Consider the following 24,552-nt stretch of genomic DNA (forward strand, 5'->3'; position numbering starts at 1 on the left):
TAAATGGCAAAAAAATAAAAAAGAAACAGATACCAGAAAGCCAGAGCTTCTGAGAATGGTGGTTTTCTCTCTTTCTTAAAGAAAATGCCTCTTTAAATAATCTTAAGGTATACTAAAGGGAAAAGAAAGATGTAGAAGGTGCAGGGAACAAAGTCTAGTTCATTGCAAAGCGGTATTTTAATGTAATTAAAGATGGCACATTTGACTTATGAATAAGACAAAATAATCACATTGCCATTAGTTTAAAAAATGAATCAGGGCGTCTGGGTGGTTCAGCCAGTTAAGCAACTGACTCTTGACTTTGGCTCAGGTCATGATCCCAGGGTTGTGGGATTGAGTCCCACGTCCAGCTCCATGCTCAGCGTGGAGTCTACTTAAGATCCTCTCTCTCCCTCTGCCCCTCCCCTACTTGTGCTTGCTCGTGCTCGCTCTCTCTAAAAAACAAAAACAAAAACAAAAACTGAAGAATCAAAACACAACAGAAATCAAAATAAAGACTTAGATAAAAAAAGCAAGAAAGCAAAAATTAGGCCACTTTTTAAACATTAGGTTTCTTCATGAAAAAATAAAAGTCTCTACAGAAATCCTAAAACTAATCAGGCTAAGGTATAAAGTGAGTAAGAGCATATTAAAAAATGAATGATGATGTGCATGAAGGCCACGAGCTCTGGTTCTGGGTATTATTACTCTGCTTATGTCTCTAAACAATATGTGGCCTGAAGATTTTAAAGTTTATTGCAAATTAGACTTAATAAAATTATAAAAAGTATTTCAAAGTTTGTTTGATTGAAAAATATTTCACTGCCATTATTTAAAATAAGCTTCAACACCCCAAAAAATTCAATTCCTGGTATCTTTTTCTGCCCATAGTATATAATAAATCACTAAAGGTTAATCTATAACATATAGATTTTATTGGCACTTCTAAAAAAACACGTCAAGAAGTACACAAAAACTTATTCTGTGTACAGAAGTCCCCCCCAATCCACGGTTTCACTTTCCATGATTTGAGTTATGCAGGGTCAACCAAGGTCCAGCAGTAGATGATCCTCCTTCTGACAGATCATCAGAAGGTCAGTGGTAGCCTAACAATACGTCACAATGTGAGTATCATTCCCCCCACTTCATCTCACCCCCTGGGGATTTTAGATCTCCCATCATCTCAAACAGGAGGATCAGCCAGGACAATAAGATATTTTGAGAGACCACATTCCCATAACTCTTATTACAGTATTTTGTTATGACGATTCTATTATTAGTTACCACTGTTAATCTCTTACTAAATTAAACTTTACCATAGGTATGTACGTACATGAAAAAACAATATATATAAGGTTCAATACTATCCACAGTTTCAGGCATCCACTGAGGGTCCTGGAACGTATCCCCCATGGAGAAGAGGAGACAGTATACTCATATTCATCGTATATAGAAAAATACTCAAACTATTATTGTTACAATTTTAGATAAAAATACCTATAGAGAAAAAAAATGCTTGTTAATTTGAAAACTAGAATGTTTATTTTCAGTATTTTATTTCAAAAGCATAATTTCTCTCAGAGCAGCTAGTGATTCTTACTTCTATGAGAAAACATGAATATTTCATAACTGATGAAGGGATAAAATTTATAATTTAGCCATAGTTCTTTGAAATGGGATTTCACAATTTTATGCCCCTGTTCCTTTAATAACCTGAGGATATTTCTCATATTGAACATAAAATGTCATCAAGTAATTCTTAAGTTGAGTAAAACTGGTATGTCAGCAAACATTCAAATACATTTTAAGATCATTATGCTTTTGCTATAATTTTTAAACGGACAATGATACTTTACCTCAAAAACTTCAATTGAGATTCCAGGATCTCACCCTTTTCTTCATAAGTAAGTTTTAGCCTCTCCTTTAGAAAAGAAAACAAAAGGTGTACATTTTCTCCATGCCCTGTGCTTTATCAGTAAGTTTTAATTATTAATAGTAAACTCAATTTTTGTCCTTTTACCCAAGAAGAAATATAATGTGTCCTCTCAAGAAACACTTTCCCTAGTTCACCCAAACTTTTGTACTTTTATTGAGTGTATACCCACCCACTTTTTGTGGACTGAATCATAAAATGGTTATTACTGCCCCCCTGCAAATTTTTTTCAAAAATGCATACATTAGATCTTACTTTTAAAAGTATGACTCTGAGAAGAACCAATTTTCACCTATAAGGTTCATGAGGGCAAGGATCAAATCTTACTGGAATCCCCCACTGTGATTGCTGTGTATTGACATACAATAAAGGAGTGCTGGATCAATGATAAAAGGAAAGTTATAAATCACAATAAATGACAGACCAAACGGATGTACTAGCTACAATGCTGGCATCCCACTAATCTTTCATTCAACAAATATTTATTGGGTATCTAAGATGAAGATACCTTTAACCTCCAGGAGCTTATATTCTCAGAAGGAATAGAAAAACACAGAGACAATTTCAATTATATATTTCACTCCAGGGAGGTATATAGAAGGTAAACTGAAATCAGAGAGGCAGGAACTTGTAATTCAGCTTAAGAGAAATAAAGAAGGCTTCCTGGAGGAAGCACTAATACTTAAAGGATTAACTTCCAACACAGCAAAAGGCACAGAGGCTGAAGAAAACATGTTGCATGTTTGACCAGTGAGTGGCTCTGTATCCACTTACAAATACAATGCTAGATGGAAGAATGGATAGAGATGGGTGAACAGGTGAGAATGGGCCATGAGAAGAAAAAATATACAAGACCTTTACCCAGACAACTCATGTAATCTCCATGTAGTAGAGGCATTGGGTGGACATTGAAAACTCGATCAGATTTGAATCTTAAGTCACTCTGAGGTGTGGAAAAGAGGAGACCAATGAAGTACATTGCATCTACATAGGGAAGAGATATGCCCCTACCCACCCCTGCTTGTGCTCTCTCTCTCTCTCAAATAAACAAATAAAATCTTTAAAAAATAAAGGATTAGATGATATAATATCATAAAGCTATCTTCGGGATGCCTGGGTGGCTCATTGGTTAAGCGTCTGCCTGCCTTTGGCTCAGGTCATGATCCCAGGGTCCAGGGAAAGAGTCCCACACCGGGCTCCTTGCTCAGCGGGGAGCCTGTTTCTCCCTCTGCCTGCCGCTCCCCCTGCTTGTGCTCTCTCTCTCTGATAAATAAATAAATAAAATCTTTAAAAATAAATAAATAATGATATCTTCTCCCCCAAGTGACTTCTAGCAATCAATCTCCATCAAAAGACAATCTCAATCAAAGCCTCATAATAGCTTTCTGGAACTTGACAAATTAATTATTTTTTTTAAAAGATTTTATTTATTTATTTGAGAGAGAGAGAGTGAAGAGGGTCAGAGAGAGAAGCAGACTCCCTGCCAAGCAGGGAGCCCAATGTGGGACTTGATCCCAGGACTCTGGGATCATGACCTGAGCTGAAGGCAGTCACTTAACCACTGAGCCACCCAGGGGGCCCAACAAATTAATTCTAAAATGTATTTGGAAATACAAAAGGCCAGACATAAGACACTTTTTTTTTTAAGATTTATTTATTTATTTTAGATAGAGAGCGAGCATGAGTGGGAGAGGCAGAAGGAGAGGGAGAGAAAATCTCAAGCAGACTCCAGGCTGAGTGTGGAGCCCAACATGGGGCTCAATCTCACAACCCTGAGATCACAACCTGAGCCGAAACCAAAAGTCAGATGTTCAACCAACTGCACCACCCAGGTGCCTCCAGAAATGACACTCTTGAAGATAAAGTACAATGTTGGAAGATGTGGTATGTAGTCTACCAGGTATAGAGCTGTAACAATCAAGAGAGGATGATAGTAGCACAAAGACCAAAGAAATAAAACACAGAGCCCAGACATATATGTACACCTGATTTATGACAAAGATACCAGACAAAGGACTGTCTTTTTGACAAATGATACTGGGATATAGATAAATAACCATATAGGAAAAGAACAAATTATGACCCCCTACACAACACATCATATACAAAATAAAGACTGGTAGATTGTAGATTTAAATGTTAAGAGCAAGACTATAAAGTTTCTGGAAGATAATATAAAAGAATATTTTTATGACCCAGGGCAGGGAAACATTTTTGATAAAGGATACAGAAAGCACTAAACAATAAAGGGGGAAAACTGAGATTACATTAAAATTAAGAAATTTTAGTCATGAAGAAAGAAGAAAGAAAAAGAGACAGAAAGAAAACTATCAGGACAATTATAAGGCAAGCTACAGAATGGGAAAATATATTTACAATAGATATATTCTAAGGGTTTATACCCAGAATACATAAAGAATTTAAAAAAAAATGTCAAATAGCTCAAAATAATGAGTAGGATGTTTGAACACGTACCTTACAAAGGAGGACACCGATAAATACGTGAAAAGATATTCAATCTCACAATTGAATCATCAGAGAAATTCAAATGAAAATCACAATGAGATAGGACTACAAGCCCACCAGAAAAACTGACAATATAATGTGTTGGCAGGAATATGGAGCAATCGTATCACTCCTATGCTGCTATAGAGTGTAAACTGATAAAATCCACCCAAAATGCTCACCCTAACCATTCAATGTGAATATACACATACCTCAAGATCAACAATTCCACTCCAAGGTACACACCCAACATAAATGTGTGTCATGCACACCAAAGACATATTAAAGAATGTCCATAGCAGCAATATTCACAATAGCCCCAAACAGGAAACAATACAAAAATCCATCAATGGTAGAATAGATAAGTGAATTGTAGTATATTTATACAGTAGATCCACCAGTGAAAATGAACAAAGTTCTGCCACATGCAACAATGTGTATGAATCTAACAAATGTAAGGTTGAACAAAATAAGCCAGACATAAAAAAAATACATACTATGTGGCACCATTTATACAATGTTTAAAAAAATAGGCAGGTATCAACTAGTGGCTAGAGATCCTGCTTAGGAAATTTTCATGAAAGTCAAGTGATTAGCTCTAAGGGAATGAGGGGCAGTGATTGGGAGGGGTCACAAAGAGGGCTTCTGGGACAGGGCAGTGCTACACATCTTACAGGTGACAATTACATTTGAAGATAAATAATTTGAAGATAAATCATTAAGCTGCACATTTTTGTTTTGCATACTCTTCTGAATGTATGTTAAATTGGGTCATTAGACAAGTAAAGGAGGAGAGCATGAGCAACTAACCAACGTATTATAGAATGCTGCCACAAGGTTCAGGAGGATGAGGACTGATATGTGGAGGTCATTAATGACCCTGAAAAGAACAAATGTAGGTCAATATAAGGTCTAAGCTCAACTGAAGTATGTTAAAGAGAGAAGGGGAGGTGAGAAATGCAATTGTGAATGTGGACAACTGTTTGGGAAGGTTTTGGTATAAAGGGGAGCAATACGGTTGGGTGATAGTTTAAAGGGAATGTACGGTCAAAAGAATATATTTTGTACTTGTTTGCTTTAAGATGGGAACTATAGATCATAATCTCAGGATCGTGAGACTGAACCCCATGTTGGGCTCTGCGCTGAGCATGGAGCCTGCTTAAGATTCTCTCTCCCTCTTTCTCTGCCCCTCCCCATTCCCCACTCGAGCACTCTATTTTTCTCTCTCTTAAAAAAAAAAAAAAAAGGTGGGAGATAGTAAAGCTCATATTCTGGTGAGAATAACCCAGTCAAGAGGGAGGAAAGACATAAGAGCAAGAGGAGGTAAGTCCAAGAGTGAAACCCTTGGAAACAGTGGGGAAGATCTGGGACACAGGGCACACAGATGCAGGGACTGACCTTTGACACAAACTGCATACAAATGAATCTCTAACAGTTATAAACACAACATTGAGAGGAGACATAAGAGAGAAATTAATTCTAATGTGGGTAAAGGAGAAGTGGAAACATGTAATCGGGGAAGGTGGAATGGGAGGGGGTGTCTGAATGAAGCCTTGCAGGCTGGAAACATTTTGGTAGGTAGAAGATAAGGAAACATTTTAGGTCAGGAGGTCTGCATAAACCACAGCCAGGAATGCAAAAAGAAACAGAGGTGGGTAATAAGTTTATGAAATAACTAAGGAGTGAGTGGTCTGTGTGCCTGCAGTAATACTTGAAAGACTGACAGAAAACAGAAAAAAACTATAACACCTAGAGATGATAATGAAACTGAATTATAATGCATCCTATTTTCCCATGGCACCCTCCATCTACAGTGTCATTTTTACATTTCCATCAATGTTGATCAATTCTGCCATGTCAAATTTAATGCAAAGAAAACTTCAAACCAGAGGAAGAAGAAAGGCCTGTTACAGAGATCAAAGGATTGGAAAGTATCATTTGAGCGGAAAATACATTAATTTTCAACTCTGGGAAGTGAGACATTCAAGACCAGCTGTGTATATGAGGGAATTCAGAAAGCCACAAGCATGCCCAGGGAAGACACATGCTCAGTTCCGAGAGGACCTTAAGCTTTCACCTCAAGCTGATCTCTAGGCTCAGAGCAAGCCCAACTACATGGTGAAGGAATGCCCCAGCACAGAGCCAATCAGCAAAGACTGGCAGAGATGGCTATTCTTTTTTATTTTTTTCTTTTTTGTGAAGGTGTTTTTTTGGTGGTTGTTTACTTATTTTAGCTCCTGGCATTCAAGGAAATTCTGTCAAAATTAGCTGAACATGAGCTAATGAAACAGAGACTTCAGTGATCACACACAATAAGGAATAATCTCCAAAAATAATTGGGAAAAGTCTCAAAACGAAAGGACAACATAGCCTTCAACAATACAAGAGATAAAACCCATGGGGAACTGGGCTATTGGATTTCCAGAGTTACCACAGTATAATAGTTCATTTCAATGCCTACTTTTCAACCAAAAAAAAGAAAAAAGAAAAAAGAAAATCACAAAACCTACAAAGAACCAGGAAAATATGGCCATTTAGAGGTACAGAATAAATCCAGAAACCACCCTTAAAAAATCTATAGACACATGGGGCGCCTAGCTCAGTTGTTAAGTGTCTGCCTTCAGCTCAGGTCATGGTCCCAGGGTCCTGGGATCGAGCCCTGCATCAGGCTCCCTGCTCAGTGGGAAGCCTACTTCTCCCTCTCCCACTCCCCCTGCTTGTGTTCCCTCTCTCGCTGTCTCTCTGTCAAATAAGTAAATAAAAATCTTTTTGTAAAAAATCTATAGACCCAGGCCTACTAGACAAACATTTTAAAACAATAGTCTTAAATATGCTCAAAGAGCTAAGAGAAAACATGGCCAAAGAACTAAAAGAAATAAGGAAAACAACTGTACACCTGAAACTAATATAATCTATGCTAACTAGAATTAAAATAAAAACTTAAATAAAGAAAATAAATTATAAAAGGAACTAAACACAAATCTGGAGCTGAAAAGTACAACAACTGAGATGAAAAATTCCTAAAGGCACAGAAGAGCAGATGTGAGCAGCAGAACAAAGGATCAGCAGACTTGAAGATAGGACAGTTAAAATAACTGAGTCTGAGGAGCAGAAAAAGAAAAGAATGAATTACCATATGATCCAACCATTCCCTTTCTGGTTATATGCCCAAGGGAAGTGAAAGTAGGGATGAAAACAGATACTTGTGCATTGATGTTCATGGTAGCTTTATTCACAAGAGCCAAAGGGTGGTAACAAACTAAAAGTTCATGAGCAAATGAATGGATAAACAGAGTGTGATATATATGTAAATGGAATATTACTCACCCTTAAAAAGGCATGATATTTTGACATGTACTACACCACAGATGCACCTTGAAAACATTATGCTAGATGAAACATGCCAGACACAAAAGGAAAAATATTGTTTGTTTCCACGTGTGTCAGGTACCTAGACTAGGCAAATTTATAGAGACGGAAAGTAGAAGAGGTTGTCAGGGGTTGGGAGAGAGGGGAATGGAAGTTATTATTTCATGGCTATGGAGTTGCTGTTTGGGATGATAAAAATTCTGGAAATGGATAGTGTTGTGCACTGTGATTGTATTTAATGCAATTGAGCTGTACACTTACAATGGTTAAATGGTAAATTTTAAAATGGCAAAAATGCTAAATTTAATAGTACGTATATCTACCACAATAGAAAAAGTACAAAAAAAGTAGACGCGTAAGAGAAAAGCAGCCAAATTCTCACCAGTTCTAGCTTCCATTTCTCAGCCTCACCAGCCGATGGACCTTTGACAGTATCTGCATTGTCCTGGGAGAATTGCCTCTTGGCAGCTTCATCCACCCCAGAGTCTTCACCTGTTGTAATCCAAGAATTCTGCAGGTTTCCCTAAAATAAAATGTATGAGTAATTACAACTGGCATTTAACTTTAAATCAACATACATGCTTTACAAATGGAACACTGATTCTCATCTGTGATGAAAGGAAGACAAGAGCAGATGCTTCTAAACTACACATCAAGAATGATTTTACATTTTCATGCTAATGGGTCATATTCCCCAAGTGTTACAAAGTCAGATTCCTACAGGCACAGGTAATAATGTAAATGAGCAAAGAGGGCTGGCTGACAGTGTTTCAACAAATGAACTTCTCTCTCACTTCTCTGGAGACATATATTCTTAAACCACACAACACTCTCTTAGTTTCATTTTCTACCTTTCATAAAGGCATGACTAATAATAATGTTAATACATATGGTGTTTACTATGTGCCAGACACTGTTTATGTGCTTCACATATATTAACTTATTTAATCACTATAAGAATACTATGAGATAAGTTTCATTGTTATCTCCATTTTATAGAAGAGGAAATTGGGGTGCCTGGGTGGCTCAGTCAGTTAAGTGTCTGACTCTTGATTTTGATTCAGGTTATGATCTCAGGGTCATGAGATCAAGCCCCTGGGCTCTGCACTCAGCAGGGAGTCTGAGATTCTCTCTCCTTGTCCCTCTGCCCCCCCACACCGTCCTTGTTCACTCTCTCTCTCTCAAATAAATAAATAAATAAATAAATCTTAAAAAAAGAAGAGGAAACTGAGTCACACTGAGTAACTTGTAAGAGTCACAGAGGTAGGAAGTAGCTAATAAGCAGCAGAGCTAGGATCTGAACGCTGGCAATCTAGTTCCCCAGGCCATGCCCCAAACCACTATGCTCTCCTGTCTTTCCAGAAAAATATTTATCTTCAATAAGAAAAACAGTGCATGGAGATAAACAGAACTGACATACAGCCTGCACGTCAAGGACTCACAAAGGAGTGGTAGGGACGATGACAAATGATCTGAAAGTTGCAGCCATTACTCAGTTCCAGGCACTTGCTGCCATGTGTGAATGCAAACTCATGTTACAAAAAAAATCTTCTCATTTTTTTAGAAGATAAGCCAGATATCTGGCTTTTCATCTGAAACACTGTTAAATACTGGTTCATTGTTCATCAAACAAAACATGCCTATAGACCACATCTGGTGTATACCCATTGTGTTTGCACCTCCGGTACCCTCTCAACATTCAGCAAAATATGCAGCCCGAAGATCTGGGTAATTTGTGTGTACAAGGGCTGAAATATTAATTTAATTCAACAAATAATTACTGAACTCTTGCTAAGGGCTAAAGGATATGGTAGTACTCACAAGAGAGGACAGGTCCCAAACACAGAACTACACCGCAGCGCCATATCATGCTAGAATGAACTAAACTGCTCATTCATCCCAAGTAGTATTCTGAGGGCCTATTCCATATTCTTCTGGAAGTTCAGTTTAATGCAAACATTTGTGTATGATAGCTCCTATGTTCAGGCACTGTGCTAAGAGCTTGGGGGGTAAAAACGAACAAGACCAATCTTATCCTCAAGACAAACTCCTAAGCAGATCATTTCAATTTAATAAGGTAAGTGTTAGGCCAGAGGTGTGCATGGGGAACTATAGGAAAACAAAGGAGGGGCACTAAGAACAACTAGAGATTCAAGGAAGGTTTTCTGGGGAAGTGTTGACATTGGTGTGATATCTTGGATGAGAAAGAGCAAGCTAGATGAGAAGAGCATGCCAAGAAGAAAACATTATGGGGAAAGTCACAGAGGTGTGAAAAAGTCTGGTGCCTACAGGGGACTCATGCAATTCAGAATTACTAGAGATTGAAGCACAAAACAACAGACATCAAAATGTCAAGCTAGGGAGTCAAATAAGGATCTGGAAAATATGGTATAACAAGCTTGAACTTGATTTTCTAGTAAGGACAAATGTCTCAAGATCTTAGTGCAGTCAAAGTTGCCTTAGAGAATTGTGAGGAATGGCAGCACTAATTTCCTATAGAGAAATTGGAAAAAGTACATACACCATACATCGCTGACTTATGAAATAAAATATTGTCATTCTTTGGAAAGAAGTGCTAGTCTAATTGACACTTTGTGTTTCACAGATAACATTTAAGAACTTTAATGGTATTTGACCAAAATTTAAAAAATCTAATTATATTTACATCCCTGGAGATCACTGAAAACCTTTGATTTCTTAATTGAGGGGAGGGGTGGTAGTGAGAGGATGAAAGTAGACATGAAAGATATGACTCAGAAACGTTCTGCTTTTAGAAAAATCTCTGAGATCTTTGAATGAGAACATATGCCAAAATTTTTTTTCTTTTTTTTTAAGATGTATTTATTTATCTGAGGGCAGGGAGGGGCAGAGTGAGTCCCATGCAGACTCCATGCAGAACACAGAGCCCGACTCAGAGCCGGATCTCACAACCCCGAGATTATGACCCGAGCCAAAACCAAGAGTTTCGCTCAGCTGACTGCACCACCCAGTTGCCCCCAAAATTTCTAATAAATAGCATATTTTCATATTATTATAATTTTTTGAACTCCGGAGAAAAGCTCTCCATGAAGAGAAATTTCACTTAAAAAATGTTGAAAAATGAAGATGGAAATGGTTGTAGTTTTGAAAAAATAACCCGCTTGTTTCTTCAACCACTGGGTCATAAAGTAGTTAAAGCACTAAACATCCTGTAGGCTACCATCCAAGTCCAAGGCTAAAACTCAGGAACAATAAAGAGGATGTTCCTCTCTTGTGGGGAGAATCGTCTACCCCATGGCAAACAAAGGTAGTTTGGTTAAATACTGACAAGCTATTCCTAACTTGTGCAGAAAGTCTAACTCAAGGCTAGGCAGATGGATATGGGGAGTCAGACAGTCGTCCCATGTTTGAGTCCTAGCTTTGCCATTTCCTAGCTTTGTGACAGTAGTAGTGTTGCTTTGTTTACTTAACTGCCCTGTACCTTAATTTACTCATCTGAAAACAGGCATAACACTCGCCTTCCTTTGCTACTATAAAACTAAAATAATTGAATGTAAATAAAGTGCTTGATATAGTGCCTGACACACCGTAACATGTAGTCATCAATAAGTATTAGTCATGACTGTATAATTATTTTAATTATTTTTCAAAAGAAGGCATTAAGAAATACTGAAAAATCTATACTCAAATCCGCCAATAGTTTTGGCAAGATCTACCATCAGCATGGTAACAGACTCAGTAAAAAGAGTTCAGAAAAAAAAAAAAAAGATAATGTCTCTTGATGTGTTTATATTTAAGATACTCTAAAAAGTTTCATTTACATTAAAACTGAAGACAGCACTGAGCATACACTGCTGAAATGCCTCAATTCACCTACACAAGCAAAAAGCAGTAGGGTTAGTAATTTTTTTTTTTAATTTTATTTTATTATGTTATGTTAGTCACCATACAATACATCATTAGTTTTTGATGTGGTGTTCCACGATTCATTATTTTCATATAACACCCAGTGCTCCATGCAGTACGTGCCCTCCTTAATACCCATCACTGGGCTAACCCATCCCCCCCACCCCCATCCCCTCTAAAATCCTCAGTTTGTTTCTCAGAGTCCATAGTCTCTCATGGTTCATTTCTCCCTCCAATTTTCCCCACTTCATTTTTCTCTTCCTTCTCCTAATGTCCTCCATGTTATTCCTTATGTTCCACAAATAAGTGAAACCATATGATAATTGACTTCCTCTGCTTGACTTGTTTCACTTAGCATAATCTCCTCCAGTCCCATCCATGTTGATGTAAAAGTTGGGTATTCATTCTTTCTGATGGCTGAGTAATATTCCATTGTATATATGGACCACATCTTTATCCATTCATCTGTTGAAGGGCATCTCGGCTCTTTCCACAGTTTGGCTATTGCGGACATTGCTGCTTTGAACATTGGGGTGCATATGGCCCTTCTTTTCACTACATCTGTGTCTTTGGGGTAAATACCCAGGAGTGCAATTGCTGGGTCATAGGGTAGCTCTATTTTTAATTTTTTGAGGCACCTCCACACTGTTTTCCAAAGTGGCTGTACCAACTTGCATTCCCACCAACAGTGTAAGAGGGTTCCCCTTTCTCCACAACCTCTCCAACATTTGTTGTTTCTTGCCCTGTCCATTTTTGCCATTCTAACTGGTGTAAGGTGGTATCTCAATGTGGTTTTGATTTGAATTTCCTTGATGGCTAATGATGATGAACATTTTTTCATGTGTCTATTAGCCATTTGTATGTCTTCTTTGGAGAAGTGTCTGTTCATGTCTTCTGCCCATTTTTTGACTTGATTATTTGTTTTTTGGGTGTTGAGTTTGATAAGTTCTTTATAGATCTTGGATATCAGCCCTTTATCTGTAGTGTCATTTGCAAATATCTTCTCCTATTCTGTGGGTTGCCTCCTTGTTTTGTTGACTGTTTCCTTTGCTGTGCAGAAGCTTTTTATCTTGATGAAGTCCCAAAGGTTCATTTTTACTTCTGTTTCACTAGCTTTTGGAGATGTATCTTGAAAGAAGTTGCTGTGGCCGATGTCAAAGAGGTTATTGCCTATGTTCTCCTCTAGGATTTTGATGGATTCCTGTCTCACATTGAGGTCTTTCATCCATTTTGAATTTATCTTTGTGTGTGGTGTTAGAGAATGGTCGAGTTTCATTCTTCTGCATGTGGCTGTCCAATTTTCCCAGCACCATTTATTGAAGAGATTTTTTCCCATTGCATATTTTTTCCTGCTTTGTCGAAGATTATTTGACCATAGAGTTGAGGGTCCATATCTGGGCTCTCTATTCTGTTCTATTGGTCTATATGTCTGTTTTTGTGCCAGTACCATGCTGTCTTGGTGATCACTGTTTTGTAATATAGATTGAAATTGGGCAACAGGATGCCCCCAGCTTTGTTTCTCTTTTTCAACATTTCCTTGGCGATTCGGGGTCTTTTCTGATTCCATACAAATTTTAGGATTGTTTGTTCCAGTACTTTCAAAAATGTCATTGGAATTTTGATCAGGATGGCATTGAAGGTATAGATTGCTCTGGGTAGCATAGACATTTTAACAATGTTTATTCTTCTGATCCATGAGCATGGAATGTTTTTCCATCTTTTTGTGTCTTCTTCAATTTCTTTCATGAGTGTTCTGTAGTTCCTAGAGTATAGATCCTTTACCTCTTTGGTTAGGTTTATTCCGAGGTATTTTATGGTTTTTGGTGCTATTCTAAATGGAATCATTTCTCTAATTTCTCTTTGTACAATTGCATTGTTAGTGTATAAGAAAGCAACTGATTTCTGTGCATTGATTTTGTATCCTGAAGCTGCAAAAAATAGAAACAGAAGGAAAACTTCCAGATTCATTCTATGAGGCCAGCATTACCTTAATCCCCAAACCAGGCAAAGACCCATCAAAAAGGAGAATTTCAGACCGATATCCCTGATGAATATGGATTCCAAAATCCTCAACAAAATCCTAGCTAATAGGATCCAACAATACATTAAAAGGATCATCTACCATGACTAAGTGGGATTTATCCCTGGGATGCAAGGCTGGTTCAACATTCGCAAATCAATCAATGTGATAGAACACATTAATAAGAGGAGAGAGAAGAACCATATGGTCCTCTCAATTGATGCCGAAAAAGCATTTGATAAAATACAACATCCTTTCCTGATTAAAACTCTTCAGAGTATAGGGATAGAGGGAACATTCCTCAAGTTCATAAAATCCATCTATGAAAAACCCACAGCAAATATCATCCTCAATGGGGAAAAGCTGAGAACATTTTCCTTAAGATCAGGAACACGTAAAGGATGCCCACTCTCACCACTATTGTTCAACATAGTACTAGAAGTCCTAGGAACAGCAATCAGACAACAAAAAGAAATAAAAGGTATTCAAATTGGCAAAGAAGTCAAACTCTTTTCATAGACGACATGATACTTAATGTGGAAAACCCAAAAGACTCCACTCCCAAATTACTAGATCTCATATAGCAATTCAGTAATGTGGCAGGGTTAGTAATTCTATAGCAACAAAATAACAAAGACTGACATTAAAATAGGTATCAAGGTCTCCTGACACGTGCAACAATCATTGTTTGCATTATATTTTAGTTCACGTGAATGTTTTTTTAAAAAAGAAACACTCTACAACTTTGTTTTTTCCATAACTATGGCTGTAATTTTCTTCAGCAAGTTTCCTTTGTTCCTATAGCAAAGCATGTGTGTTGGTACACTGTTTCCTTCCCCTTCTGTATTACTCACTTCTCTTGCCCTCTGGTTCACTTGTCTGCCTAATTTCCTTTCTCACTTCACTTCCCCTTCTTCCACTTCTTTGTCATTGTACAAATACCGAAGTCTATGAATAATCGAGTCACTGCTAAGTGACTACATATTTGGAAGAAAAGCAAAAGAATATATTTTTAAAACGAGCTACTTCGAAGTACTTTTTATATGGCTCTATCATCTTCAAATTGACATTAAAATAATAAGCAACTAAAATGGAATTTTTAACTTGTACTAACATTGATAATAAATAATATCATAATATAAATATTCAAAAACCTCTTCTGGTGAAGGGACAACAGCTGGACACAAACTGAAACATACTTCAGAAAAATAAACTGAAATACTGATCAGCCCACTTTGCCATTCAGATTTAACACAATCAGCTACTTCTAAATAGGAAATTCTAACACAGAACTCAAGGATTACAAATGAGATATCAGGTCAGGTCAACAAAAAAACACTTCAAAATAAAAAATTAGAGGACACCTAGGTAAAACATTAAGACACTCATATTTTTTCTTCATCAGAATGGATCTACCAATGACAACTAAGTCAAAATCACCAAAATCCATTGTAAAGTAAAGCTGCAACAGGCAAATATTAACACTTCCCCATGGAAATCTGAATTTGTTTCAAAAAGCAGAACAAGCTGTGATTAACTGTGTCCTATAGCAAAGGAGTAAATAACATTTTTAAGGCAACAGTATCTCTGACAAGTCATAAGGAGACATTAAGTTTAAACACTACTTAAATATCATCACAAGAATTTTGTGTTGTACAATTAAAGACATCATCGAATCCACTGTTCTTCAAAATGTAGTGCATTGATACTAGAATCACTTAGGTAACTTGTTAAAAATTCATATTTTTAACTCAAGGACTTAACCCAAACCCACTGAATCAGACTCTCAGGGAAGGGAGCTCAGGAATCTGCACTATCAACAAGTATCCCAAGTGATTGTTACTCATGCTAAAGAGTAAGAACAGCTAATATGGGTGAATCTTCTCAAATTGCCAATAAACAGAGGACACGTGAGGTTAAGCTACTTTTGCAAGGCCCATAACATTACTCGTGAAACACCCCACTTGTTAGGGACGATGGGAAACTAACATGCTGATCCTGGTACCCTCAGGCCAGTGCTCTCTATGCCTCCCCATGCTGCCGATTAGACTTATTAGGATTCAGAGTGCAAGGACAATTTAGAGGAAGACAACAGAAATCTAAGCTATAGTTAGAAAGTTTCTGGATTTACCAAGGGTTTCCTATTTGATCTGCTTCCTGCTTTGGACCGGCTCTTTCCATATGGAAAAAACATAAATGGTATGTATGCTCAGAGAGGAAATTAGCACAGATATTCGGCAACGCTACATCATTGCATTTGAGGATTCATTCCACCACGGTGAATCTTAAGTTTTGAGGCCCCAAGTGAGTAACAGCACAGTACATTTGCCAAACTTCAAATCAAGAATTTCAGCAGTTCAGAAGGCTGGGGGAGAGGGTAGGAAGAAACATTCAAACTAAAATATAATTTATGGTTTGAAAAAATGCTCACAGATGCATTCAGAAGTGTTTGTTCCCTCATTGCTTCCTCTTGTCTCTGAGATTTCAGCTCTTGCTGGAGCCTTTCATTTTCAAGTACAACTACTTGTACCCTATTTTTCATTCCAGAGAGTTCCTCCTGTAAAAAGCAGAAACAAAAATACCAACTACATTAGGCATTTTTAAGCAGTGTTAATCACTGATTACTAGATGACCTAACATGATACAAAGCATGGAAAACATGGTCTCTATTCATTTTTTGAAATATTGTAATTTTACCTAGACAAATGAAGCAACTCAAACATTAGCTAACAAAAAGAAGCATGGGGAATATAGTAAAGAGCCTACTGATGGCCACATCACAGAAATGTATGGTTTCTGACAGTTTTTTTGTAGGCTTCCAGAAAGACTTTAATTAAAGGGGTTATCTAAAAAACTTTTAAGAATAAGGTAGACTTTTAAACAATAAGGTGAGATATATTATTACTCCTGCTCAAATGCTGACAACTTGTTGAACCTAACAGAGGATTAAAGGGATAATAGAGGACTCTGAGATAGGCATGGAAAGTTAGAATAGTTATCCACTGACTGGTAGCCAGGTGGGGGGAAATTATGAGTGAGATAGTTTGGTGGAGAGTTCTCAAAGAGTGCTTGTCTGTCCTTGCAGGCGTAAGATAAGGGATTACAATAAATAGCTATTGGGTGGTGTCTCACTCTCTGAAAAAAGGTAAAAAATATCAATACATTGACAGCACAATACTTCATTACCGGTGTAATAAAAAACTATTAAGCAATACATGCAAGTTCCACTTCAATTATTTCATTCAAAGAAAAGCCAAAACCCAAGTCTATAATTGAAAGCTTTAACTAAAAAAAATATTGCAGGCTTCCAATTTTTGGTCTGGAATATAATGAGCTTGGAAGACAACATTCACAACAAGAGAAAAGCTGGACACACCAAAAAACCAACCACTCTTCTTAAATCCAAAAGAGAACTGAGGTCACAGGGAAAACTGTCATCCCTCAAATTGGACAGACAGAGAGGTGTTCCTGAGAATCACAACCTACCTGAGCAGAAACTTCCAGGGGAACCAGTCCTGGGAAGGAAAAGGTAAAGTATAATTGGCAGCTCACGGCAGACAAGTTTGAGGGTTAAAAAAACTCCAGAAGAACCATCTTAAAGAGATTCCTATATTTTGTGAATTTTATCTCTAGGACACTACCAGGTTCTTAGAGCAAAGACTACAGAAAAATTCCTTCCAGCTTCCTCTAGTACAAGAGGAAAGGTGGCCACTTTGAAATATGCCCAAAGCATTTCTGTTCTTAAAAAGGCCTACCTCAAGAGAAAGTATTTTACCAGAGCCTAAATAGCTGGGGTTTTCCACAACCTAACTGCCCTGCCCTCAAGCGAAATATTCAACCCTAGCTCCCTCTAGGCTTCCCACCTCACTTACGGTGACAGGGTGACTGAGAAGCACTTGTGAAGGTAAAAGCTAAGGGGCACAGACTTGCTAAAAGACTGAGACCTAATCATAGGACTATAAAATGCTTCCCCTGCTCTCACACCCACCACCACATCAAAAGGGCGCCTAAAAAATAACAAGGGAATACACTAAAATGACTGCATATCTCAGACTATAGTTAAGAAGAATTTTCAAGGGAAGCCCAAAGACAGCAGGGGGGACATAAAGCAGGACACTAGTGGAAATTTTAGCCTCCGACAACTGTAGTAACACCAAACAGTAAACACAGCCTAACTCCTACCACAATAAACATAATGTCTCACTCTAAACAGTTTTTACCCACTACCTTGTGGCCAGCACTCAACAAAAAATGAGAAAGCACACTAAAAGACTTAAAGTACAGTTTAAAGAGATGAAGAAAGCACAGAACCAGACTTGAATATGGCAGCAATGTTAGAATTATCAGATTGGGAGTTTAAAATAATTATGATTAATATGTTAAAGCATCTAATGGAAAAAGTGGACCACATGAAAGGACAGACAGGAAATATAAACAGAGATGGAAACTCCAAGAAAGATCCAGTGCTGGAAATCAAAAACACCATAATAGAAATGATGAATGCCTTTGATGGGCTCATTAATAGATTGGACACAACCAAGAAAAGAATCGGGGAACTTGAAGAACTGCCAATAGAAATTTCCCAAACTAAAATGCAAGGAGAAAAAAGAATGAAAAAGAACAGAATATCCAAGAAATGTGGGACAATTATAAAAGGTGACAAAGAGAGAAAGGACAAGAAGAAATATTTGAAGCAATAATGACCAAGAATTTTCCAAAATGATAACCACCAAACACCACAGATCCAGGAAGCTCAGAGAACATCAAGCAGTATAAAATAAACAAAAAAATCTATACCTAGGCATATCATATTCAAACTGCAGAAAATCAAAGACAAATCTTTAAGGAAATCAGAAATCAGGGTTTTCTTCAGAAACCCTGCAAGCAAGAAGACAATGGAATGAAATATTTAAAGTATTGAAAAGAAAAAAACTCACCAACCTAGAATTCTGTATTCAGGCAAATTAACTTTCAAAGGTAAGGGGAAAATAAAGACTTTCTCAGATAAAAAAAAAAAAAGTTGAGGAAGTTTGTCTCCAGTAGATCTGCCTTGCAAGAAATGTTAAATGTTCTTCAGAAAGGAGGAAAATGATACAGGTTATAAGCTCAGAAGTACACAAAAAAGAAAGAGCATTAGAAAAGGAATATATGGTGATAAAACAAAATACTTTGTTTTTCTTTTTAATCTTAACTGATCTAACATATAACAGTTTGTTCAAGATCACTGTAGCAGCACTATATATAGTGAGTATAGCTTATGAATAATTGAAATGAATGACAGCAATGTTATAGAGGACAGGAGGGAGGGATTGGAAACACTCTCTCATAAGGGAATTGCCCTACCCATGTGGTGGTATAGAGCTATTTGAATGCAGACTTAGATTACTGATCAATATAATTGCAAACTCAAGGACAATCACTTACAAAAGTAAAAAAAAAGTTCAACTGCTATGCTAAGAGAGGAGAAAAACTGCAATCAAATAACAGGATCACTTAAAGCCAGAAAAAGAGTAGAAGACTGGAGAGAGAGAGAGAGAGAGAGAGAGAAAGAAAGAAACAAACAAACAAACAAACGAACAAGGGCAATGAATAGAAAACAGTAACAAACATGGTAAGTATTATCCAACTATATTGATATCCAAGCATATCAATAATAACTTTAAGTGTCCATGGTCTGAATACACCAATAAAAAGAAAGAGACTATAAAAGTGAATGACAAACATGACACAAATATATGTTGTCTATAAGAAGCCCACTTTAAATATAAAGACAGATAAATGAAAGGTAAATGGATAGAGAGACATACCATGCTAACATAAATCAAAAGAAAGCTGGTGTAGCTATATTAATTTCAGACAAAGCAGACTTCATACCAAACAAAAATATACGGGATAAAAAGACGCATCACATAATGATAAAGGGGTCAATTCTCCTGGCACATAATGATCCTTAATGTGTATGTGCCTAACCACAGAAGATCAAAATACATGATACAAAAACTGACAGAACTGTACAAAGAAACAGATGAATCCACTATTTCAGCTGGAGATTTCAAAACCCCTCTGTCAGTAATTGACAGATCCAACAGATCTTACAGATTGGCAAAACATTGGTAGGTACATAGTTGAACTGAACAGCATCAGCCATCGACTGGAACTAAATGGCATTTATAGAATATTTTATCCAACAAGAGAATACACATTCTTCTTAAGCTAAAACAGAACATTCACCAAAACATACCACATCCTGGGCCTAAAAACACACCTTAACCAATCAAAAAGAATAGAAATCATAAAAAGTATGTTCTCAGACCACAGTAGAATTAAACCAGAGATCAATAACAGAAAGATGGCTGGAACACTCCCAATATACTTGGTGATTAAACAACAGTTCTAAATAACATACAGGTCAAGGACAAAGTCTCAAGAAAAATTTGAAAATATTTTGAACTAAATAAAAATGAAAATACAACTTACCAACATTTGTGAGATACACAAAATTAGGAAAAACATCAGAAAAGAGGAAAGATTCCAAATCAATAATCTAAGCTTGTCTTAGGAAACTTAAAAAAAAATGGGGAATAAGTTAAATCCAAAGTAAGCAGAGGATACAATAAAAATTAGAGTAGAGATCAAAGAAATTAAAAATAGAAAATCAATAGAGAAAAGCAACAAAACCAAAAGCTGGGTCCTTGAAATGATCAATAAAACTGTAAGACTCTAGACTCTAGCCTGGCTAACTAAGAAAAAAAGGGAGAAGACACAAATTACTAACATCAGAAATCAAACCAGAGTCATCATTACAGATCCCATGGACATTAAAAGGATAACAAAGGAATACCATGAACAACTCTATGCCCATAAATTTTGTAATTTAGATAAAACGGACCAATTCCTTGAAAGACACAATCTATCAAAACTCACAGAAGGAGAAATAGTCTGAACAAGGCCTACATCTATAAAAGGAATTGAATCAATTGTTAATAACCTTTAAAACAGAAAGCACCAGGCCTGCCATTAGTTCACTTGTGAATCACACCAAAAATTTAAGTAACAAATTACACCATTTTTTTACAACGTCTTCCATAAAATATCCAAGGGAATACTTCCTAACTAATTTTTGAGACCAGCATCACCCTAATACCCAAACCAGGTGAAGACACTACAGAAATGGAAAACTAGAGACCAATAATATATCTCATGAAGATAAATACAAAAGTCCTCATCGAAATACCAGCAAGTTAAACGCAATGATGTATAAAAAGAACTATACAACAGGACCAAATGGAATTTATTCTAGGTATACAAGGTTGGTTCAATATTTGAAAAGGCATTAATGTAATCCATCACACCAACAAGCTAGAAAAATAATTTATGTTCATACCAATAGATAGAAAAAGCAAGTGACAAATTCCAGTAGCCATTCAAGATAAAAATTCTCAGCAGATGAGAAATAGAGGAAAACATCCTCAAATTCATAAACAGCATCTATAAGTAACATATAGCTAATGTCATACTCAATGGTGAGACTATAGATAGTTTCCCATTAAGAATAAGAACAAGGCCAGGATGTCCCTTCTCATCACTCCTATTCAACATCATACAAAAAATCCTAGCTAATGCAACAAGATAGGAAAAAGAAATAAAAACCATATATACTGGAAAGGAAGAAATAATTTTTTAAAAAGACATCTGGTTTTGTTTAAAGTTGGCATGATTCTCTACAAAGAAAATCTCAAAGAATCAAAAAACAGCTAGAATAAGTGATTCTAGCAAGGTTGCAGATTACAAGATTAATATACTGAAATTGATTGTTTTCTTCTATATTAGCAATAAATAATTGGAATTTGAAATAAGAACACATTACCAGTTACATTAACACTAAAAAAATGAAATACTGACATATAAATCTCACAAAATATGTACTAGATCTATATGAGTAAAACTGCAAAACTCTGAAAAAGAAATCAAGGAATACCTAAATAAACGGAAAGACATTCCATGTACATGCATAGGAAGACTCAGTAATGTTGACATGTCAGTTCCCAACCTTCTCTATAGATTCAACAAAATCCCAATCAAATTCCCAGCATGTTATTTTGTGGATATTTACCAACTGATCTTAATTCATATAAAGGGGCAAAAGACCCAAATAGCTAACACCATAATGAGGAGAAGAACAATATCAGAAGATTGACACTACCCAACTTCAAGATTTACTATAAAGTTCCAATAATCAAGGCAGTATGGTATTTGCAAAAGAACAGACCAATAGATCAATGGAACAGAAAAGTGAGCCCAGAAGTAGATTCAAACAGATATAGTCAACTGATCTTTATAAAGAAGCAAAGGCAATTCAATGAAAACAGTCTTTTCAACAAATGGTGCTGAAACAACTGGATATCCACATGCAGAAAAAAAAAGAAAAGAAAAGAAAAAAAAACAATCTAGACAGAGATCTTACACCTTACACAAAAATTAACTCAAAATGGAGCATAGATCTAAATGTAAAACACAATATTATAGAAGAATGGGGAAAATACTGATGACCTTGGGTTTGGCAATGATCTTTAGGTAGAATACCAAAAGCAAAATCTATGAAAGAAAAAATTGGTAAGTTAGACTTTACTGAAATTAAAACCTTCTGCTCTATGAAAGACACTGTTAAGAGAATCAAAGACTAGCCACACACTAGGAGAAAAGAACTGCAAAAGACAGAGCTGATAAATGACCAGTATTCAAAATATATAAGGAACTCTTAAAACTCAATAATAAGAAAACAAACAACCCAATTTAAAAAAAGAAAGTCTATAAGTGGAAAATAAGTACAGGAAAATCATATCCAATATTATATGTCATTAGGGAATTTAAATTAAAACACACCTCAAGTACATTAAAATCCAAAACACCAATGACACCAAATGCTGGCAAAGATGTGGAGCATCAAGAACTCTCATTCGTTGCTGGTGAAAAAGCAAAATGGTATAGCCACTTAGGAAGACAGTTTGACAGCTTCTTACAAAACTAAAAATACTCTTATCAAGTGAGCCAGCAATTGAGCTTCTTGGTATTTACTCAAATGAGTTAAAAATTTATATCCACAAAAACCTGCACATGAATATTTATAGCAGTATTGTTCATAGTTGCCAAAACTTGGAAGCAAGCAAGATGTCCTTCAAGGATGAATGGATAAACAAACTATGTTATACCCATACAACAGAATATTGCCCAGTGATTAAAAAAAGGCTATTGAGCCATGAAAAGACATGGAGGAAACTTAAATGCCTATTCCTAAGTCAGTGAAGCCAGTCTGAAAAGGCTACAAACTATATGATTCCAACTACATGACATTCTGAAAAAGCAAAACTGTGCAGACAGTAAAGAGATCAGTAATTGCCAGGATTTGGAGGCTAAGAAAGGAGGGATGAGTAAATGGAGCACAGATGATCTTTACCGCAGTGGAACTATTCTCTTTGCTACTGTAACGATAGATACACATCATTATACATTTTTCAAAAGCTATAGAATGTATGACACAACGAGTGAGCACTAACATAAATGTGGAATTTAGCAAATAATAATGTGGTAATATTGGCTCATCAATTGAAACAAATGTGCCACATTGATACATGCTGTTAATAACAGCAGAAACTGCTGAGGAAGCATGGAAGGGAAGTACATGGGAACTCAAGGTACTTTCCACTCAATGTTTCTGTAAACCTGAAACTGATCTAAAAAATAAAGTCTATAAATTTAAAAAAAAAACTAATAAAATATTTCTACCAAACATTTAAAGAAGAGTTAATACCTATAAATGATTCCCAAAAAATAGAAAAGGAAGGAAAACTTCCAAATTCACTCTATGAGACCAGCATTACCCTGATGCCAAAACCAGATAAAGAGACCATTAGAAAAGAGAACTATAGGCCAATATCCTTGATAAACATAGATGCAAAAATTCTCAATAACATACTTGCAAACTAAATCCAACAATACATTAAAAAAATCATTCACCACAATCAAGTGGGATTTATTCCTGGGTTGCAAGGGTAGTTCAACATTTGCAAATCAGTCAACATGATACACCACATTAATACAAGAGAGAATAAGAACCATATGATCACTTCAATAGATGTAGAAAAAGCATTTGACAAAGTACAACATCCATTCATGACAAAAACCCTCAACAAAGTAGGTTTAGAGGGAACATGACTCAACATAATAAAGGCCATAGGTCAAAAGCCCACAACTAATATCCTCAATGGGGAAAAACTGAGAGCTTTTCCTCTACGGTCAAGAACAAGATGGGGATGTCCACTTTTGCCACTTTTATGCAACATAATACTGGAAGTCCTAGCCACAACAATCAGACAACAAAAAGAAATAAAGAACATCCCAATTGGCAAGGAAGAAGTAAAACCTTCACTATTTGCAGATGATATGATACTCTATATGGAAAACCTGAAAAACCACCAAAAAACTGCTAGAACTTATACATGAATTCAGTAAGGTCACAGAATACAAAATCAACATATAGAAATCTGTTGCATTTCTATGCACCAGGAATGAAGCAGCAGAAAGAGAAATTGAGGAATCTATCCCATTTACAACTGCACCAAAAACAGTAAGATACCTAGGACTAAACCTAACCAAAGAGCTGAAAGACCTGTACTCTGAAAACTATAAAACACTGATGAAAGAAATTGAAGATGACACAAAGAAATGGAAAGACATTCCATGCCCATGGATTAGAAGAACATTGTCAAAATGTCCATACTACCCAAAGCAATCTACACATTTAATGCAATCCCTATCAAAATACCAACAGCATTTTTCACAGAGCTAGAACAAACAATTTTAT

The 24,552-nt window shown here is 36.4% G+C and overlaps 1 protein-coding gene across 8 annotated transcripts in view; it reads right to left on the reverse strand.

The window, feature by feature from the left end:
- The window catches only part of SDCCAG8 (SHH signaling and ciliogenesis regulator SDCCAG8), a 232,069-nt gene that overhangs the window by 183,047 nt on the left and 24,470 nt on the right, over positions 1 to 24,552 (reverse strand). For all 8 annotated transcript variants that reach the window (XM_025877582.2, XM_025877581.2, XM_025877588.2 and 5 more), the window contains exons 5-7: positions 16,123 to 16,248; positions 8,169 to 8,309; positions 1,836 to 1,900 (exon numbers count right to left, since the gene is read on the reverse strand). In XM_025877582.2, coding sequence (XP_025733367.1) covers positions 1,836 to 1,900; positions 8,169 to 8,309; positions 16,123 to 16,248 — 332 coding nt within the window. The remainder of the gene's footprint in view (positions 1 to 1,835; positions 1,901 to 8,168; positions 8,310 to 16,122; positions 16,249 to 24,552) is intronic.

Source organism: Callorhinus ursinus, unplaced genomic scaffold, assembly GCF_003265705.2.
Source record: "Callorhinus ursinus isolate GAN/ISIS: 27379988/994484 unplaced genomic scaffold, GSC_fseal_2.0 scaffold13, whole genome shotgun sequence".
In the NCBI taxonomy this organism is placed as follows: Eukaryota; Metazoa; Chordata; class Mammalia; order Carnivora; family Otariidae; genus Callorhinus; species Callorhinus ursinus.